The following is a 14,525-nucleotide window of genomic DNA, read 5'->3' on the forward strand; positions in this document are numbered from 1 at the left end:
TACTAAACAGTTTCTTATATTTACAGTATTCTTCTAGTATATTCTTAAGTTAGTCTTACTATTCCTTCTTCTTAAGTTCCTTTTAGATTTATAGTTAGTTATTTAGGCTATATAGTTATATTTTAAGAAGCCTTAAGATTTATTAATTTTATTATTTCTTGCCTTTTATATACTTATACTTAACTCCTATTAGAGGTAGTAAATTCTTTACTTTATATATATCTATACTATCCTTATTAGTTAGGGTTTAAGATCTCTTATTATTTATTATAACTATCTTATTATTACTATAGGCATTACTAAAAAAGGTAATTTAGCCAGTCTTCTAGTTAATATAGGGGTTCTTCTTTTATAGCTAATTAATACCTAAAAGGATATTAACTTCCTAATCTAAAGGAAGGATATTAAAGTCTATTCCCTAATTTTTTCTTTAAATAAAGACCTTAAGGTAATTAATCTTTTAATTAATAATTCTATTATTATAATTAAATAGTTATCCTTCTGTATTAATTAGTAAATAAAGTCTCTTTTTCTTTCTTTATAGTAGCTTTAGCTATATAACTATTTTTAGGTTAATAAAATTTTATTTAGCTTTATAATTAATTTAAGCATTTAGCTATTTCTCTTTAATTTAAACTTTTAGTATTAGGCATTATAGTATAGAATCTTTATATAGTTCTAGCGTATTTATTAGTTTAAGTTATTCTTATCTAGTTTATTAGCTTATTTATAGCTTAGTTATAAATAGTATATAACTTTTCCTAATATATCTTAATATATTTATTTGCAGTTACTGTTATTATATCCTTTTCTATTAAGGCAGTTATTAAGAAATTCTTTATTAAATAGCTATTATTAATATTCTTCTTCTAAATTCTTATTTAAAGTCTTATATTTACTTAATTATTTCTATCTTAATAGGATATTTTATATTAAATATAGGCTATCTGCCTCTTATTAATATTATAACTCCTTAGTATTTTCTAAGCTAGTATTATTAATTAAGGGTTCCTTTTAGAGATATTTATATCTTCTTTAGATAATTTTATTAAATTCTTTTTCTATATCCTTAATAATCTTTATATTTTCTTTAATTCTTTATATTAATTTATTAACTTTATATACCTTTCTGTAGAGTGCTATATTAAATTATAGTTCTGTTACTTTAAGGTAATTATACTAAAGGTATACTAAATATCCTTTTATTTTATATATTAGGTAAGGTTTATTATTAGGTATCTCTATTATAGTTATAGGGAAATAGTTATTATCTATCTTATCTAGCTTATATTATTTATATTAATAGTTTTTATATAAAACCTAAACTATCTTATTATATTAAAGGTATATTAGCATTATTTATATATTATCTTACTTATTAAAAATAGGTTTTAAGTGCAGTAAGTTTATTATATTATTAATATAATATACCTTAATATAAATCTTAGTTCCTATTTCTATATCTTAATATTCTCTGGCTCCCTATATGTAGATATCTTTCTATATATTATAAACCTTTAGGCTATCCTTATTAATCTCTTTTTTATAGGGTTACTTCTATTTCTATAAGATCTATTTATCTTAATAATAGAGGTATTAAGCAGTTATTTTAGTATTCTTGCCTCTATATCCTATACTATAGAAACTTTATTATTTTTTTTATTAAAGTTAGTCTCCTGCTTTAACTTCTTACTTCTATTATTCTTCCTTATTTTAAAGTATTATCTTAATAGAAATATTATCTACCAGTCTAAATAGTTTATTTAATTCTTCTGTATTAAGGATAGTAGCTTTTCCTTCTCTAATAACTCCTAATATTTATAATTTTTCTATATTTAGCTATTTCTTAAATTCTTTAAGTTTCTTTCTATTTACTTCTTTTCTTTATTCTTTTTACTTCTTATTAAAGTATTCTCGCTTCTTTAGGTTTTATATATATTTATAGTATTTTTAATTTTACAGTTTATTTTATTAAATTCTTTTTTATTTAAGTTCTTTTAGGGTATATAACTTATTTTTCTTTTTTAGTTTCCCTTTCTCTTTAGGTTTTAACTATATAATTTTATTTTCTCTATTAAATTGTCTATTATATCTGCTTTATATTATTCCCAGTATTTAGGTTTATGCAGCCATTTAAGGTTTAAGCTATTATATTAGTCTTAATATTTACTTACTGTAATTAAGGTTATATAGTCTTCTGGGTTATAGATATTACTATACTATATATTTAAACTGATTATAGTTATAATATTTACACTTAAATATATTATATAGTCTGCAATTTCTGCTATCTATTTAAGTAACTCCTAAAGTCATTAGTCCTTTATATAATCTATATAAGGTATTATTTTAGTTACCCCCTTATTACTGTTATTAGTTTTAATAGTTACTTTAGTTATTATTGTTTTATTATTAGTTAGGATAGTAAGGATTAAAATTATTTCCCTTTTTATAATTAGCTCTCTCTCTTCTGTATTTATACTATTATTTATTAATTTTAACTGCTATAATAATATATATAGTTAAGTCTTTAGGCCTATTAGCTAAATATAGTTTATCCTTAACTTCTTCTTTTAGGCTTTAGTAGTAAATTTCTATAAGTAAGTTATTATCCTATTAAGTTTTAGCAGCTAGCTATTAAAATTTAGCTAAATAAGCTATATATAACTTATATTATCTAAATATAAGTAGTTTAGCTACTGCCTGTTATTCTTTATTAACTACTTTAAAATTATCTTTAAGTGCCTATTTAAAGTTTTCTTAATTTTTAAAAATATTTTAAGTATCTTAATCTTAAAGGTTTTCTTTATTCTTAAGGTAATCTCTTATAATAGGTTTAAACTAATCTTTAGTATCTCCTTAAATTAATAGTATAGTAAATAGTAATTTTTTAATTAGACTATCTAGCCTATTTAGAAATAGTTAAAAGTAACCTTTTATTTAGGTAAGAAATAGGATTATATTACTTGCCTGTCCTTTAAAGGGTTCTGGCTTAGGCAGCTTAAATACTTCTCTAGGATCCCTTTTATAGTACTTATAGTTACCTCCTTTATTAGTTATAACAGGTTATAAGTTTATCTGCACCTATAAGTTATAAATAGTATTATAAAGCTACTAAACTTTAACTGCTATCTCGGCATTATTAAGTAGTGCTTTAATATAAGGCAATACTAAAGTGCTAGTATTACTAAATATCTTAATAATATAATATTGCTTAATATATATATAGTATATACTAAATAAAAGCTATTAATATATAATAGTTATAGTTTTAAATAGAGAAACTAATCTATATTAAGTTTATATTTATAGAAACGTAAAGTATATATACTAAACTTAACTTAAGTATTATATCTCTTAATAATTAAGTAATATATATTAGGCTTATTAATATAAAGAAGTTTTATTAATAGTTAGTAAACTAATCTATAAAGTGCTAATAAATATATTCTATATATTAGTATTTTAGGATGCTAGAATGCTGCCTTAAGGGGATACAGTTATCTTTAGGACGTATCATTCTACGGGATAATGGCATCCTTATAATAGTTATCCTGCATGACTTATTCTATAATTGGTAGGTTATAGGATGAAATTGTAGGGTATACGTGACGTAAGCGCGGGGGTCGTAACACTATTAAGGTCCCCTAATCGATATAAGCGAAGGCACTTGTCTAGACGGATGTGCTACACATTACAACCCTACAACGCACCCTGGCGCGCGGCTTCCACACACTACATTATTTGGTCAGACAGACATAGCCAGCTCTCCACGGCATGCGTCTCTACATCGCCAGATAAAGGAGGAAGGTTTAACACTCTACACTGCCAACCCCTCAAAGTGGGCTACAAGTCTAGAAAGCTCTTCTGTCACTGTTCCCATTTCCATAGTATCTTTGATTGCCACAAACCCCGAACTCCGCACCTCAGGTCTGGCTCTTCTCGAAATCGAGGAACACGGTGCTGTGATCGTGCGTCCCGACGGCCATGTAATCTGGCGAAGTCGCGCTGGTCTTGAAGATACTACTAGTGAGATCGAGCGTCTACAAAGGTTTCTAGCACCAGTATAGAGTACAATATATCTATTACGAAAACAAATACATAACTAGTAATAGCTATTATTATATTAGTCTAACTTATAGGAAAACTAATAAAAGGCAGTGTAAATTAAAGGTAATATATTTATTATATTAATTAAAATATAAAAAAAGTATTTATAGTATTTTATAGTTTTAATAAATTATATTAAAGTTAAAGCTTTATTACTTAAATGAAAGTTTTAATTTTTTTCCTTATTATTAGCCTAATAAAGCTATTAGGCTATTAACTTTTTATATAAAGACTTTAATAATAAAGTATAATAGTTATAGTTTTAAATAGAGAAATTAATTTATATTAAGTTTATATTTATAAAAATATAGAGTATATATATTAAGCTTAGCTTAGGTATTATATCTCTTAATAATTAAGTAATATATATTAAGCTTATTAATATAAAGAAGTTTTATTAATAGCTAGTAAGCTAGGTTTTATTTAATGTTAAGTAAATATATATATATATTATAGAGGCTTATAGTTAAGTAAGTTAGGCTTATAGTAAGTTTATAAGTTAAGTTATAAGTTTATAAGGCGGCTTATAGTAAGTCTTTTTTAATATAGTATAAGTCAGTTTATAATTAGTGAAATTTAATAGGGTATATATAATATAAGCGCTATATCCTATTTAGTTATAATATAAAGCCTTTATAATAAATTTATACTTTATAAATTAAAATTATATTAAGTTTATTTACCTTAATAATATAATTATTACCTTAATTAAGTAATATTATAATACTTATAGCAGGCATTTTAAAGTAAGAGGTCTAGCCTTATTAATAAGGTTAAAAGGCTATTTATAATAATAAAATAAAGAAATAAAATCCTCTTTATATTTTAAAGTAATAATTAATTACTTAAGTATAGTATACTCTTTATTATTATAGTAAAATTAATAAAAAAAAATACCCTTAAGTAATTATAATAGGCAGATTTCTTATTAGGTATTTCTTTTAATATTAAAACTGCTTATTAAATTAAAGAGATAGTCTCTTGTAAGAGGTTGCTGTCGTGTTCCTGAAGAGCAGTCCGCCATTGCCCCTTCGCCAACTCGTTCAAGACTTCAGCTCTATCTTGGCCATCACACCTCGAAAGGGTTCCAAGAGCCGCCTCCATTTCTCGAATTTCATTAACCATCCTAGGGAATTCACCAAGGCTACAGCCTCAGTATCCACACAATCTCTAGGGCTTAAATGAACAGAGAATGGCAAAAAGCAGTGTTAGACGACAGGCTTGCATAAACTTGTTTTATAGTTAACAAGTTCTGAATAATTGTTCGATAGCAGGGTACAGAAAATAAGGCATTAATATCCGCTTTTAACAGGCTGACGCAGTTTCAACCCACCTTATTGGAAGGATGAAGTAAGGTGTCAGCCGCCACCTTCATACTGCAGGGAGCCTTTATCCTGATCTCCAGCACCCGTCAGCCGAGCTATGTTGAAACGGAATGTACAAAAATTTCGACGCTTTCGATATTTATAAATGGCTTCCTTAACTTTAACCAGGTCGCCCTTGGCCGCCTCGTCCTCGATACGGCAAATCCAGGCCGCAACTTTTGCAAGACAAGCAAGCTGCACCTGAACGAATCCGACCGCTCTCGGATCGAGTTTTCCAACGTCTACCGTCTAACCAACGCGCGCTCGTCCTCAAACTTCCAGCTTGCGCTGACAAAGTTGCTGCAGGTCTTGGCCAAGAAATCAGGCTCCTCTGTCGACAGGATTGAGACTGGCAGGGCTGTTAACTACGAGCTTCTCAATGTTAACGACAAGCTCGAGAAGATCCTTAAGGACGAGGAGGTTCGAAAGTGGGTAGAGTTATGCAGAAGGAGGACGCGCGTCTACATAGTCGTCAGCTATAAAACTTCATTAATATTAGTAATAAATCTTTTTAAACACACTTTTGTTATCCTAGTACTAGTTTATATTAGTTAAGAAGTATAGTCTTTGGCATTATTGAAGAAAGAGAATATTAATAATAAAACGTTACTGCTTTAAGGATAGTAGCTTAGCTTGGCCTTATTTATAGCTTAAGTGCTACTTACTTTTAGTATAGGTAAATTAAGACTTTCTAACTCTCGTTTTTATGCTGGATTTAGTCTGTTATATTAACAGCTTACCCAAACTAAATCTTAGAAATTACAGCCTCACTGCTGACTCATGCAGAGAGAAGCCACGTGACTTACTGTAACTTCTTCTGGGCTGCTGTAGTGCTGCCTATTGAACCTGAACTAAAATCTGACAAAACCTTCCTATTATATGGTCTTTTAACAACTAGCCCCTAGTTGCTTCTATATTCTTACTTAATCACCTTACTAGTCTATATACTATTAACGCTTCAAGTGGTTATTCTCAAAACCGGTTTCTTTATGAGTAAACTAAGAGTTCTGGGACCGCATGGTCCCCGCCCAAGGATCAGCCAGCTCGCCAACCATCGGCGCACAAGTTTGGCCAGCCGACGCAGGGGACGATGCTACGACTGTCGATGTTGTGTTTGTTCATGGACTCCGTGGCAATCCAATCAATACTTGGTCAAAGAAGGACGGTTCTGGGACTTCGGTCTGCTGGCCTCGGGACTTGCTGCGGGGAAACTTGAAGACGGCAAGAGTTATCTCGTGGGGCTATGACACTGATATTGCCAACGTCTTCTCCCGCGCGAGCGAGGAGAGCCTCTTCGGTCATGCCCAGAAGCTCCTCGGAGCTCTTAGCCGCCTGCGAAATGAGGTTGTATGTACCTGACCCATGGCAACACATTTAGCTCCATGCACTTGAGCAACCTTCAAGGGCGTTTGAGTCCTTCGCCATACTCTACTGAAGAAAGAAATAGCCTGACACTGAAACCGAAACTAGGCTCGACCAATTCTCTGGGTTGGACACAGTCTTGGGGGCCTGGTTATTAAAGAAGTCATCATTCTCGCCGCCTCGTACAAGATGACTGAACGCTACGCAGACCTTGGAAGCATGTACCATGCTACAATCGGCATTATCTTTCTTGGGACGCCACACCGAGGAAGTGACAAAGAGTCTCTGGGTCAGATCATCGCAACGGTTGCCAAAGCAACTCTTCGTCGTCCGAACGAGCAACTTCTGGCCACTCTTGCCAGCGATTCCCACGTTCTCGAAAAACAACGACATAACTTCATTAGCATCACCAAAGACCTCCCTGTGTTTTGTTCACACGAGGAGTTGCCGATGCATCTTATTGGAATGGTACTCCCCTCATCCCTTCCGCAATAACTGTCTTTGTTGGGGTATTTAGAACCCCAATAAGGAGTTTATTTTTATCTATTGTTCACTTCCGGTGAGAGGATGTAATATCACCGTAACTCGATATACTGACGATTGATTGATGGAATTAGATTGTTCCTCAGGCTTCGGCCGTCTACGACGGTTACTGTGTGCGCTCTGAGGGGATTCACGGTGACCACAGCTCCATGGCCAAATTTTGCAATCGGAACGATCCAGGGTATGTTACAGTCTTGGGCGAACTTCAAAGAATGATTAGGCGCCATAATGACGATAAAGGTATTAATCTTGTTCACTCAGTGTAGTACCCGCATGGTTTTCCAAGTTATCGGGAGTATATATTGGCTAATAAAAGCGGTTTATTGTCTGTAGATAATCAAAACCGACTCGAGATACGCCAAAGTCAGTAATGTTCCAGAAACTGTCGATCGATAAAGGACATAGCGTTGTTAAACTAAATAGAATTTCTAGAGTTTATTTCTTTTCCAAACATGTCGGCTCGAGAAGATGGGATTGACGATGCACACAACGACACACTAGCATGGACACTCGATCCAAGCGAAAACGGCGACAAAAGTTCCGACTCCACTCACAGAAATGAGAGCGCATCAAACGCCTTTTCTTCTTAGCTGCGAGGTAGTGGCGAGTCTATTTTCTGGATCAGTGGGAAGGCTGGCAGCGGGAAGTCCACCATGATGAAGTGGCTCTCTCGTCAGTCCCAGATACAGCAAGCTCTAAAATACTGGGCCGGGGGTAGTATTCTGCTTCGATGTCATCACTTCTTTTCGGTGGAAGGCGGGAATTTCCTTCAAAAGCCGCGGGAAGGGATGCTTCGTAGCATCATTGTGCAGCTCTTGAGGGCCCAGCCCAGTCTGGCTGCAGTTGTGTATCCTGAGCTGTTTACTCCGGAACGACTCTCCGCTCCAATAGACTCGGCCAAGTTTCCAATGAATCATCTCAGTTGGTCTGGGCTCCTGAACGCTGTCCAAAAAATCATCGCTCATGCTGGGAAAAGCGACTGGAAGATTTGTATGTTTATCGACGGCCTGGATGAATACCGGAATATCAAGCGTGAAGACCGGTACACAGAGGCGGAGCTGGATATGCTCAACGACGGAGATGACAGTGGCAATTATGGACGCGATGTTGAAACACCCATTTCCACCGATCAAAGAGAAATTGTCGAACTTCTCCTTGCCATATTGAAACCTTGGGTGCGACTATGTATGTCCAGCCGGGAACTCAATATCTTCGAAAGCACGCTTGCCAAATTTCCACGGCTAAGAATGCAGGAGCATAATAAGGCTGACATTTTAAAGTACACATGGTCCAAGCTGAGCCGGCCGGAATGGGACCAGGTGGACAAAACGTCTTTTGTTCAGGAAGTCGTCGACATGTCATGCGGGGTGTTTTTATGGGTTCGCTTGGTAGTTGATATCCTTATCGACAGCCGGTCAAATGGTGACACGGCCAAGCAGCTTCGGGAGGAACTTAGGAAGACGCCTGTACAACTGTGTGGACCTAAAGGACTGTACATGAAGATGATGAGCATGGTACGCCATGACTATCTGCAGGAGAGTGCGCGCATCTTTCAACTCGTCCTCGGCGCGAACAATCCGTTAGACCTGGAGACAGCGTATTTTGCTCTGAGTTTCTTCGAGGGGGATAAACCCAACTTTCAACCAGCTCTCAGCATGGAAACCTCTGTGAAAGAATCACTCGACATGAGTGATGTTAATGCCGCCTTTCGACGAAAGATTAAAAGTCGTTGTGGTGGACTGCTGGACGAAGATTCCCAACATCTGAAGTTCATGCACAACACAGCACGGGAGTTCATCATCAGGCCCTCAACTTGGAAGCGACTGGAACGCATATTCGATGAGGAGAACTTCGAGGTACCCCATGCTCTGTTAGCTGGCCTAATTATGCGAGTGAAGTCAGGTCCCGAATACCTGCGACTTAGGCCTCAATACGAACATGTACCTGATCATTACGCTTTTGTTACAGACGCCATGCATTTCGCGTATATAGTCGACGGGAAGACGAGATACAAACCAGAATATGTCGAGTTGGTGGATACGCTGGATCAGGCCATGACGAAAATGGTCGAAGCAGCATACCCTCAAAATTGCAGATGTGGATGTAGATGTGCATGGCCAACATTCGAGCCAATGGAGTCCGGAGCCTGCGACATTTACGACACTTTTTTTTGTTATGCTGCTCGAGGTGGTCTTTCAACCTATCTTGATGCCAAGCTTTCTGGAATGTCACTGCCAATTACCATGGCTCAGAAGGTATTAGCTCACTACTCCAAGCCCGTCCGTGGGGGGATACCAATGCTTTGCTTTTCCGGGACACGATATATCCCTATAAATTACCCTTACGGAGATCCAAATGTCGCTAGAGTTCTTCTGAAGTACGGCGCGGACCCAAAACTAGTGTGGGAAAGCTTCTTGAGACAAGGCTATTACTGCTTCGGTCGAGGTTCTAATGGCATTTACCAATACTTCCGAGCACATGTCGACATGCAAGCCCAGGATCAGAGGCGCTGGATTGATGTGTTGAAACTCTTTCTTGAGCATGGGGCGGACCCAACCGTTGTCGTTAAAGTAAGTTTTTCTCGGTACAAGAAAATGGACCATAAATTTGTGGACCTCTACACAGCTCTAGAGGACCTACTTGATGACCGATGCGAGTTCCGGGAAGTTTGGGTAAACCTCCTTAAGTCTTTGCCGCGGCGACCATCTGGTGTATATAAGCCTACTATAAAGAGTTTATTTAATTTAATATTAATATAAAGTAATTTTATATTTTATAAATATAAACTTATAATATTTAAATAGTTATATAACTTAAGCAGTAATATACAAGGAAACTAGCTATTAAGTAATACTTCTTGAAGTATTTATAACCTTAATATAAGCTTTATACCCCCCTTTTCCTACTTACACTGGGTCTCGGTCAGGGACCCTTTGCCTAACTGAAACCACTTCTTTCCAGCCTCTGCAAAAACAGCCATCTTGTTCTCATTGGGCTTATATAAAGGCCAGGTGATCTTTCCAACTTGAGGGTTCTGCTTGGGGTTGTTTGCAAAAGAAAGCCACAGACCTTTATACTAATTAGTAACCTCCTAGAGAAGTGTAGTTAGTGAGACCTACCTTGCATGCCCTCGGCAACCTCCCATTCATACTTAGTGGAGTTACCGCGGTACTCGTAATGTGTTCCGAAGAGCAGAGGAAGCTCCGCTAAGTTATGTGAGAAGATAATCCGCAAATCGAAATGGTGTACTTACCGCTATGGGTCGCACCGATCCAGGGCAGGGGAGTAATGTTGGAGAAGTTTCCGGTGTAGTAATATCTGTAAGTTGGGTATCCGAACTTGACACGGTTTCTGAGATAATGGGTCAGCGACACGAATGTTGTAGCACATGGGGGTACCTACTTAACCTCAGCAGCAACTGGGCAGACGATAGCCTGTAGCCCAATAGCAGTCTGGGCTGGTGTCACGCCGTTAGGATCGTATGTGCCGAAGCCAGCACCTTCGTTGGCATTGTTGCCAAAGATCCATGGCTATGGCATGTCAATAAGACCTTCACCATAACCAGCGAAATACCTGTGCAACTTACCACTCTGGTCACCAAACCTCTCGCAAGTCTGTCGGTCGTATTAGAGAACGCTGTGACGTTGTCTCCAACAGGAGTAAACGAGATCGTCGGTGTCTCAGAGTAGACCTTCTGCAACTTCGAACCATCGACCTGTTGCATGCAGGTCAATTGCTTCTTACCTTCCAGTCCCTTGCAGCCGACCTTATCGGCAAGGGTGTCGAAACTGGAGTGATTACCATAAGCCTTAGCCAGCATAGCCGGAGCACCTGAATCAGAGATCAAACCCTTGACGATGAGGTCCTTTGGATAAGCGTATCCGTACATGCCAACTGAGCCAGCACCAGCAGATTGGCCCCAGAGGGTCATCTTATGAGGATCACCACCAAAGGCTGCAATGTTGTCACGTGTCCACTCAACAACCATGCGCTGGTCAAGAAGGCCGACGTTTTGTTGGGCAGCTTCAGCGTTGGGAAAGCCAAAGACATTGACGCGATAGTTCATTGTGACAACGATGTGAGACTGAGTCTTTTGGATCCACTTATCGGGGATCTTGTAGAGCGAGTCTGCACCACCACCTGTAAAACCACCGCCGGGGATGTAAATAAAGACAGGCAACTTCTTTGCAGTTGGTTTCAACGGAGCATAGACATTGAGATACAAGCAGTCCTCAGAGTCGCCACCATTGATAAGAAACTGGGTCATGTGCTCGGTGTAGACTGTTGGGTTCTTGCTGATGATTTGCTTGCATGACGGCGCGTACTTCTTGGCTGAAACGTGCTCTGAGCTGTGCTTTCGCTTGGGGGGTTTGAAGCGAAGGGACTTGAGAGGAGGTTCGGCGTAGGCGACACCGAGGAACTGGCGAACATCCGGGGCGGTCTTGTTGATAAAACCTGACAGATGACCGCTGGTTGTCTTGATATTCAGTGGGGCTTCGGATTGATAGTGTAGTCCACGAGCATCGGTGACAGTGCATGCAGCTAGAGCAACTGTTAAGAATGATGTGAGAGACTTCATCTTTCCAGGAGTTGATACTGGAAAGTCTCAGTTCTCTCTATCGCTAAAGTATCGTTATATATATAGTAGTAGACCAGTATATCTGCATCTACAGTCAAATGGCACTATGTGCCGAGATGCCGTTTCATCATGGGGCGGATAAATCTTTTTCAATCGCCTAATGAACCATCTGGGGTAGTGGAGCTTGGAGCGAGGTCATACGCGGAGAAATCTGGGGAGAGGCGAGGTTGTGGGGAAAGATCGGCAAATAACATGCCTCAGCCGCTTTCTTGTCAGGAACCGTTTATCCACAAGGTTACACTAATAAGACCGATGTCCGTCTTTAAAAATTGAGATCACTGATTCTGGGCAAGTGGATATGTTTCCCCTCATTCTGTACATGGGATACCTCGGCTTCGGTTTAAATTCCAGCAATCCGACTGCTTGATCAAGACTCGGTCGCCTTTCTACAGCCAAGGTAGGGTAAATTCTTAGCACCGCCATAAACTCGCTCCCAGAACGTTATACCAAAGGCAAAGCCGCTTTGTTGACAATTACGTACCAAATCAGATGTTATCCATAATTTCAAAGACGTATTTAATACCTTTCCTTTATTACAAACTGAGCGGCAGAGACAGAGCACTAAAGCCATATATATTTATCAATGTGCATATTAAAATTTCAGTATCCACATCCCAGGTTTCTCAAACCTGGGTTTCTTTATACAGTCCAACCATTGTCATGTCGAATCAACGCCTGGGTGGTCCATTCTGCACCGGAAACGGCCCATGCCCGCCCATTTGCATGATGACCGTATTATCAATACATTGCATGTTCCTCTGAGTGTTGGCTGAGCACAGATTAGCTTTGCTCAGTCCAGACCATAACCAGGGTCCATCAACATACCTCTACACTGCGACTCGCAGCATTGATCTCCAAGTCCAGTACAGGAAGCTTTAAAATACACGTCAGCTTTCAAATAGGGATATAAACTTCAAATCAAAGACATACAGCCCACAGAGAGGTAAGGTGGCTTGGCCTTGGCTATGTTGCGAGGATCACGGCAGTCATAGCATCTTCCTCCTGCAATGCGTCAGTAAAGATTTCATATAGGGTGATCAATGGTATACCCTTGCAGTGGTTGGAGTTGCATTCCCAATCATTCGAGCACGGTGCTACGTATCAGTGAGTACAATGGCAGCAAGACATGATTTCCTGATTGGCTTACAGTCTACTGAAGCACCGTAGCATACGCTGTCTTCGAGTAGTTAGTCCCTATTCCGGAGCCTTCTGAGGGATGATTTGAGGATACTTACCACGGCAATTGACGAATTCGTCGCAGTCCGCATTTTGTACAGGAGAGCAATAATCGGAATTGCACTGCGAAGCAGCGGTACATTTCGCTGTGTGAAGGGTACAGCCAGAACGGAAGTATCTTTGATCATAAAGGATATCACGAACCAAAACGGGGCAAACCAGCCGACGCTGTGCAGGCTGTACTGGTAAGCGCGAGAAGAATGGTAACAGGCTTCATGATTTCGAGTGACGGCAGTGTTTTCAGGCGAACTGGCTGGCGAAGAGATAAGACAGTATCGAGAACAGAAGAATGGAGCGCAGGATTATTAATTTATAAATGCTAGTAATAAAAGCAGCTCGTATTCTGAAGACGGCAGTTAGATTTATTTACCTTAATTGCCTTTTGCATTGAACTTTCGCTTTGACCTTAATCCTGCTAGCTTTAAACCTTGATCTACTTCCTTCCTGCAAGAGGTTAAGTCACTAACTCTTCAGTTTCCTATATAGAATAACAACTTTAGACTATGGCATTAAGGTATAATGCAGCTATGTCTCTCAAGGGATGATTAAATGTTGCCTATTCTCTTATTAATTACGGCCTTAAAAGATGTCTTAGGCAACTCAGGTTAAGACAAGAGCCAAGTATGCATGGCCTGCTTATTAGTATTAAGGTTCAGAAAACGGGCGCATAAGACACTTCCCCAATTAGCCGATATTAATATTTACTAATGGTCAATAAACCCCAAGCAACATGCCTCTACTATATCCCAGATGGGTACGGAGTACATCTTACCTCAAATGATAGTAGCTGGTCTATCGACAAGTGAATAGGTAAGGTGCAAACTTCGCTAGCAGTGTCTTATCCTTAAATCCATCACCCGATAACGTGTCGGTGAGAATGAAGGAAAAGAAAAAAATGTCTCAGCTTGCAACTTCATTCCACTGAGGCAAATACGGATCCTTTTTGAGCCTCGAATATCACGCAAGAATAATCCGGCAGCTCAAATTCTGTTATCCCCGGCTCATTGTCATTGGTCGCGGTCTTTCCGGGCCCGGTCTGACAAGGGTACAGTGGGTAATTTTCTCGGCGCCGACGCTGACGCAACCTCCGATCTTAGGGTCAATATCTTCCGAAGACGTGCATGAGCTTTAGTCGGATGCACGAAATACTCGGTAGATGAAACCTAAGCTTGTTAACCCGGTCTAGCTAGCTCCGAGCGGCAATGGATATTATAGCAATGCTTCAGTTCATATATCTGATCCAAGTCGTTTTCATGTTGGTGTTTCTGTGA

The 14,525-nt window shown here is 38.1% G+C and overlaps 5 protein-coding genes; 3 read left to right on the forward strand and 2 right to left on the reverse strand.

Annotated features, from left to right (window-relative positions):
• Positions 1–3,558: 3,558 nt before the first annotated feature.
• Positions 3,559–4,070, forward strand: FFUJ_02100 (uncharacterized protein; the record flags this gene model as incomplete). XM_023573793.1 has 2 exons in its annotated part: positions 3,559–3,577; positions 3,643–4,070. The coding sequence occupies 2 exons, from the start codon at positions 3,559–3,561 to the stop codon at positions 4,068–4,070; spliced, it is 447 nt and encodes a 148-aa protein (XP_023428847.1).
• Positions 4,071–6,491: 2,421 nt separating this feature from the next.
• Positions 6,492–7,331, forward strand: FFUJ_02101 (uncharacterized protein; the record flags this gene model as incomplete). XM_023573794.1 has 2 exons in its annotated part: positions 6,492–6,821; positions 6,945–7,331. 2 exons carry the CDS (start codon positions 6,492–6,494, stop codon positions 7,329–7,331), a joined length of 717 nt encoding a protein of 238 aa, XP_023427261.1.
• Positions 7,332–8,032: 701 nt separating this feature from the next.
• FFUJ_02102 (related to small s protein) lies at positions 8,033–10,055 on the forward strand (the record flags this gene model as incomplete). XM_023573795.1 has 2 exons in its annotated part: positions 8,033–9,949; positions 10,011–10,055. The coding sequence occupies 2 exons, from the start codon at positions 8,033–8,035 to the stop codon at positions 10,053–10,055; spliced, it is 1,962 nt and encodes a 653-aa protein (XP_023427262.1).
• A 226-nt stretch (positions 10,056–10,281) lies between these two features.
• Positions 10,282–11,958, reverse strand: FFUJ_02103 (related to triacylglycerol lipase V precursor; the record flags this gene model as incomplete). XM_023573797.1 has 5 exons in its annotated part: positions 10,282–10,448; positions 10,499–10,585; positions 10,633–10,730; positions 10,782–10,909; positions 10,966–11,958. 5 exons carry the CDS (start codon positions 11,956–11,958, stop codon positions 10,282–10,284), a joined length of 1,473 nt encoding a protein of 490 aa, XP_023427263.1.
• Positions 11,959–12,686: 728 nt separating this feature from the next.
• On the reverse strand, positions 12,687–13,471 carry FFUJ_02104 (uncharacterized protein; the record flags this gene model as incomplete). XM_023573798.1 has 7 exons in its annotated part: positions 12,687–12,787; positions 12,844–12,891; positions 12,949–13,020; positions 13,068–13,112; positions 13,166–13,195; positions 13,254–13,340; positions 13,399–13,471. 7 exons carry the CDS (start codon positions 13,469–13,471, stop codon positions 12,687–12,689), a joined length of 456 nt encoding a protein of 151 aa, XP_023427264.1.
• Positions 13,472–14,525: the final 1,054 nt, after the last annotated feature.

Source organism: Fusarium fujikuroi, chromosome FFUJ_chr03 (assembly GCF_900079805.1).
Source record: "Fusarium fujikuroi IMI 58289 draft genome, chromosome FFUJ_chr03".
Taxonomy (NCBI): Eukaryota; Fungi; Ascomycota; class Sordariomycetes; order Hypocreales; family Nectriaceae; genus Fusarium; species Fusarium fujikuroi.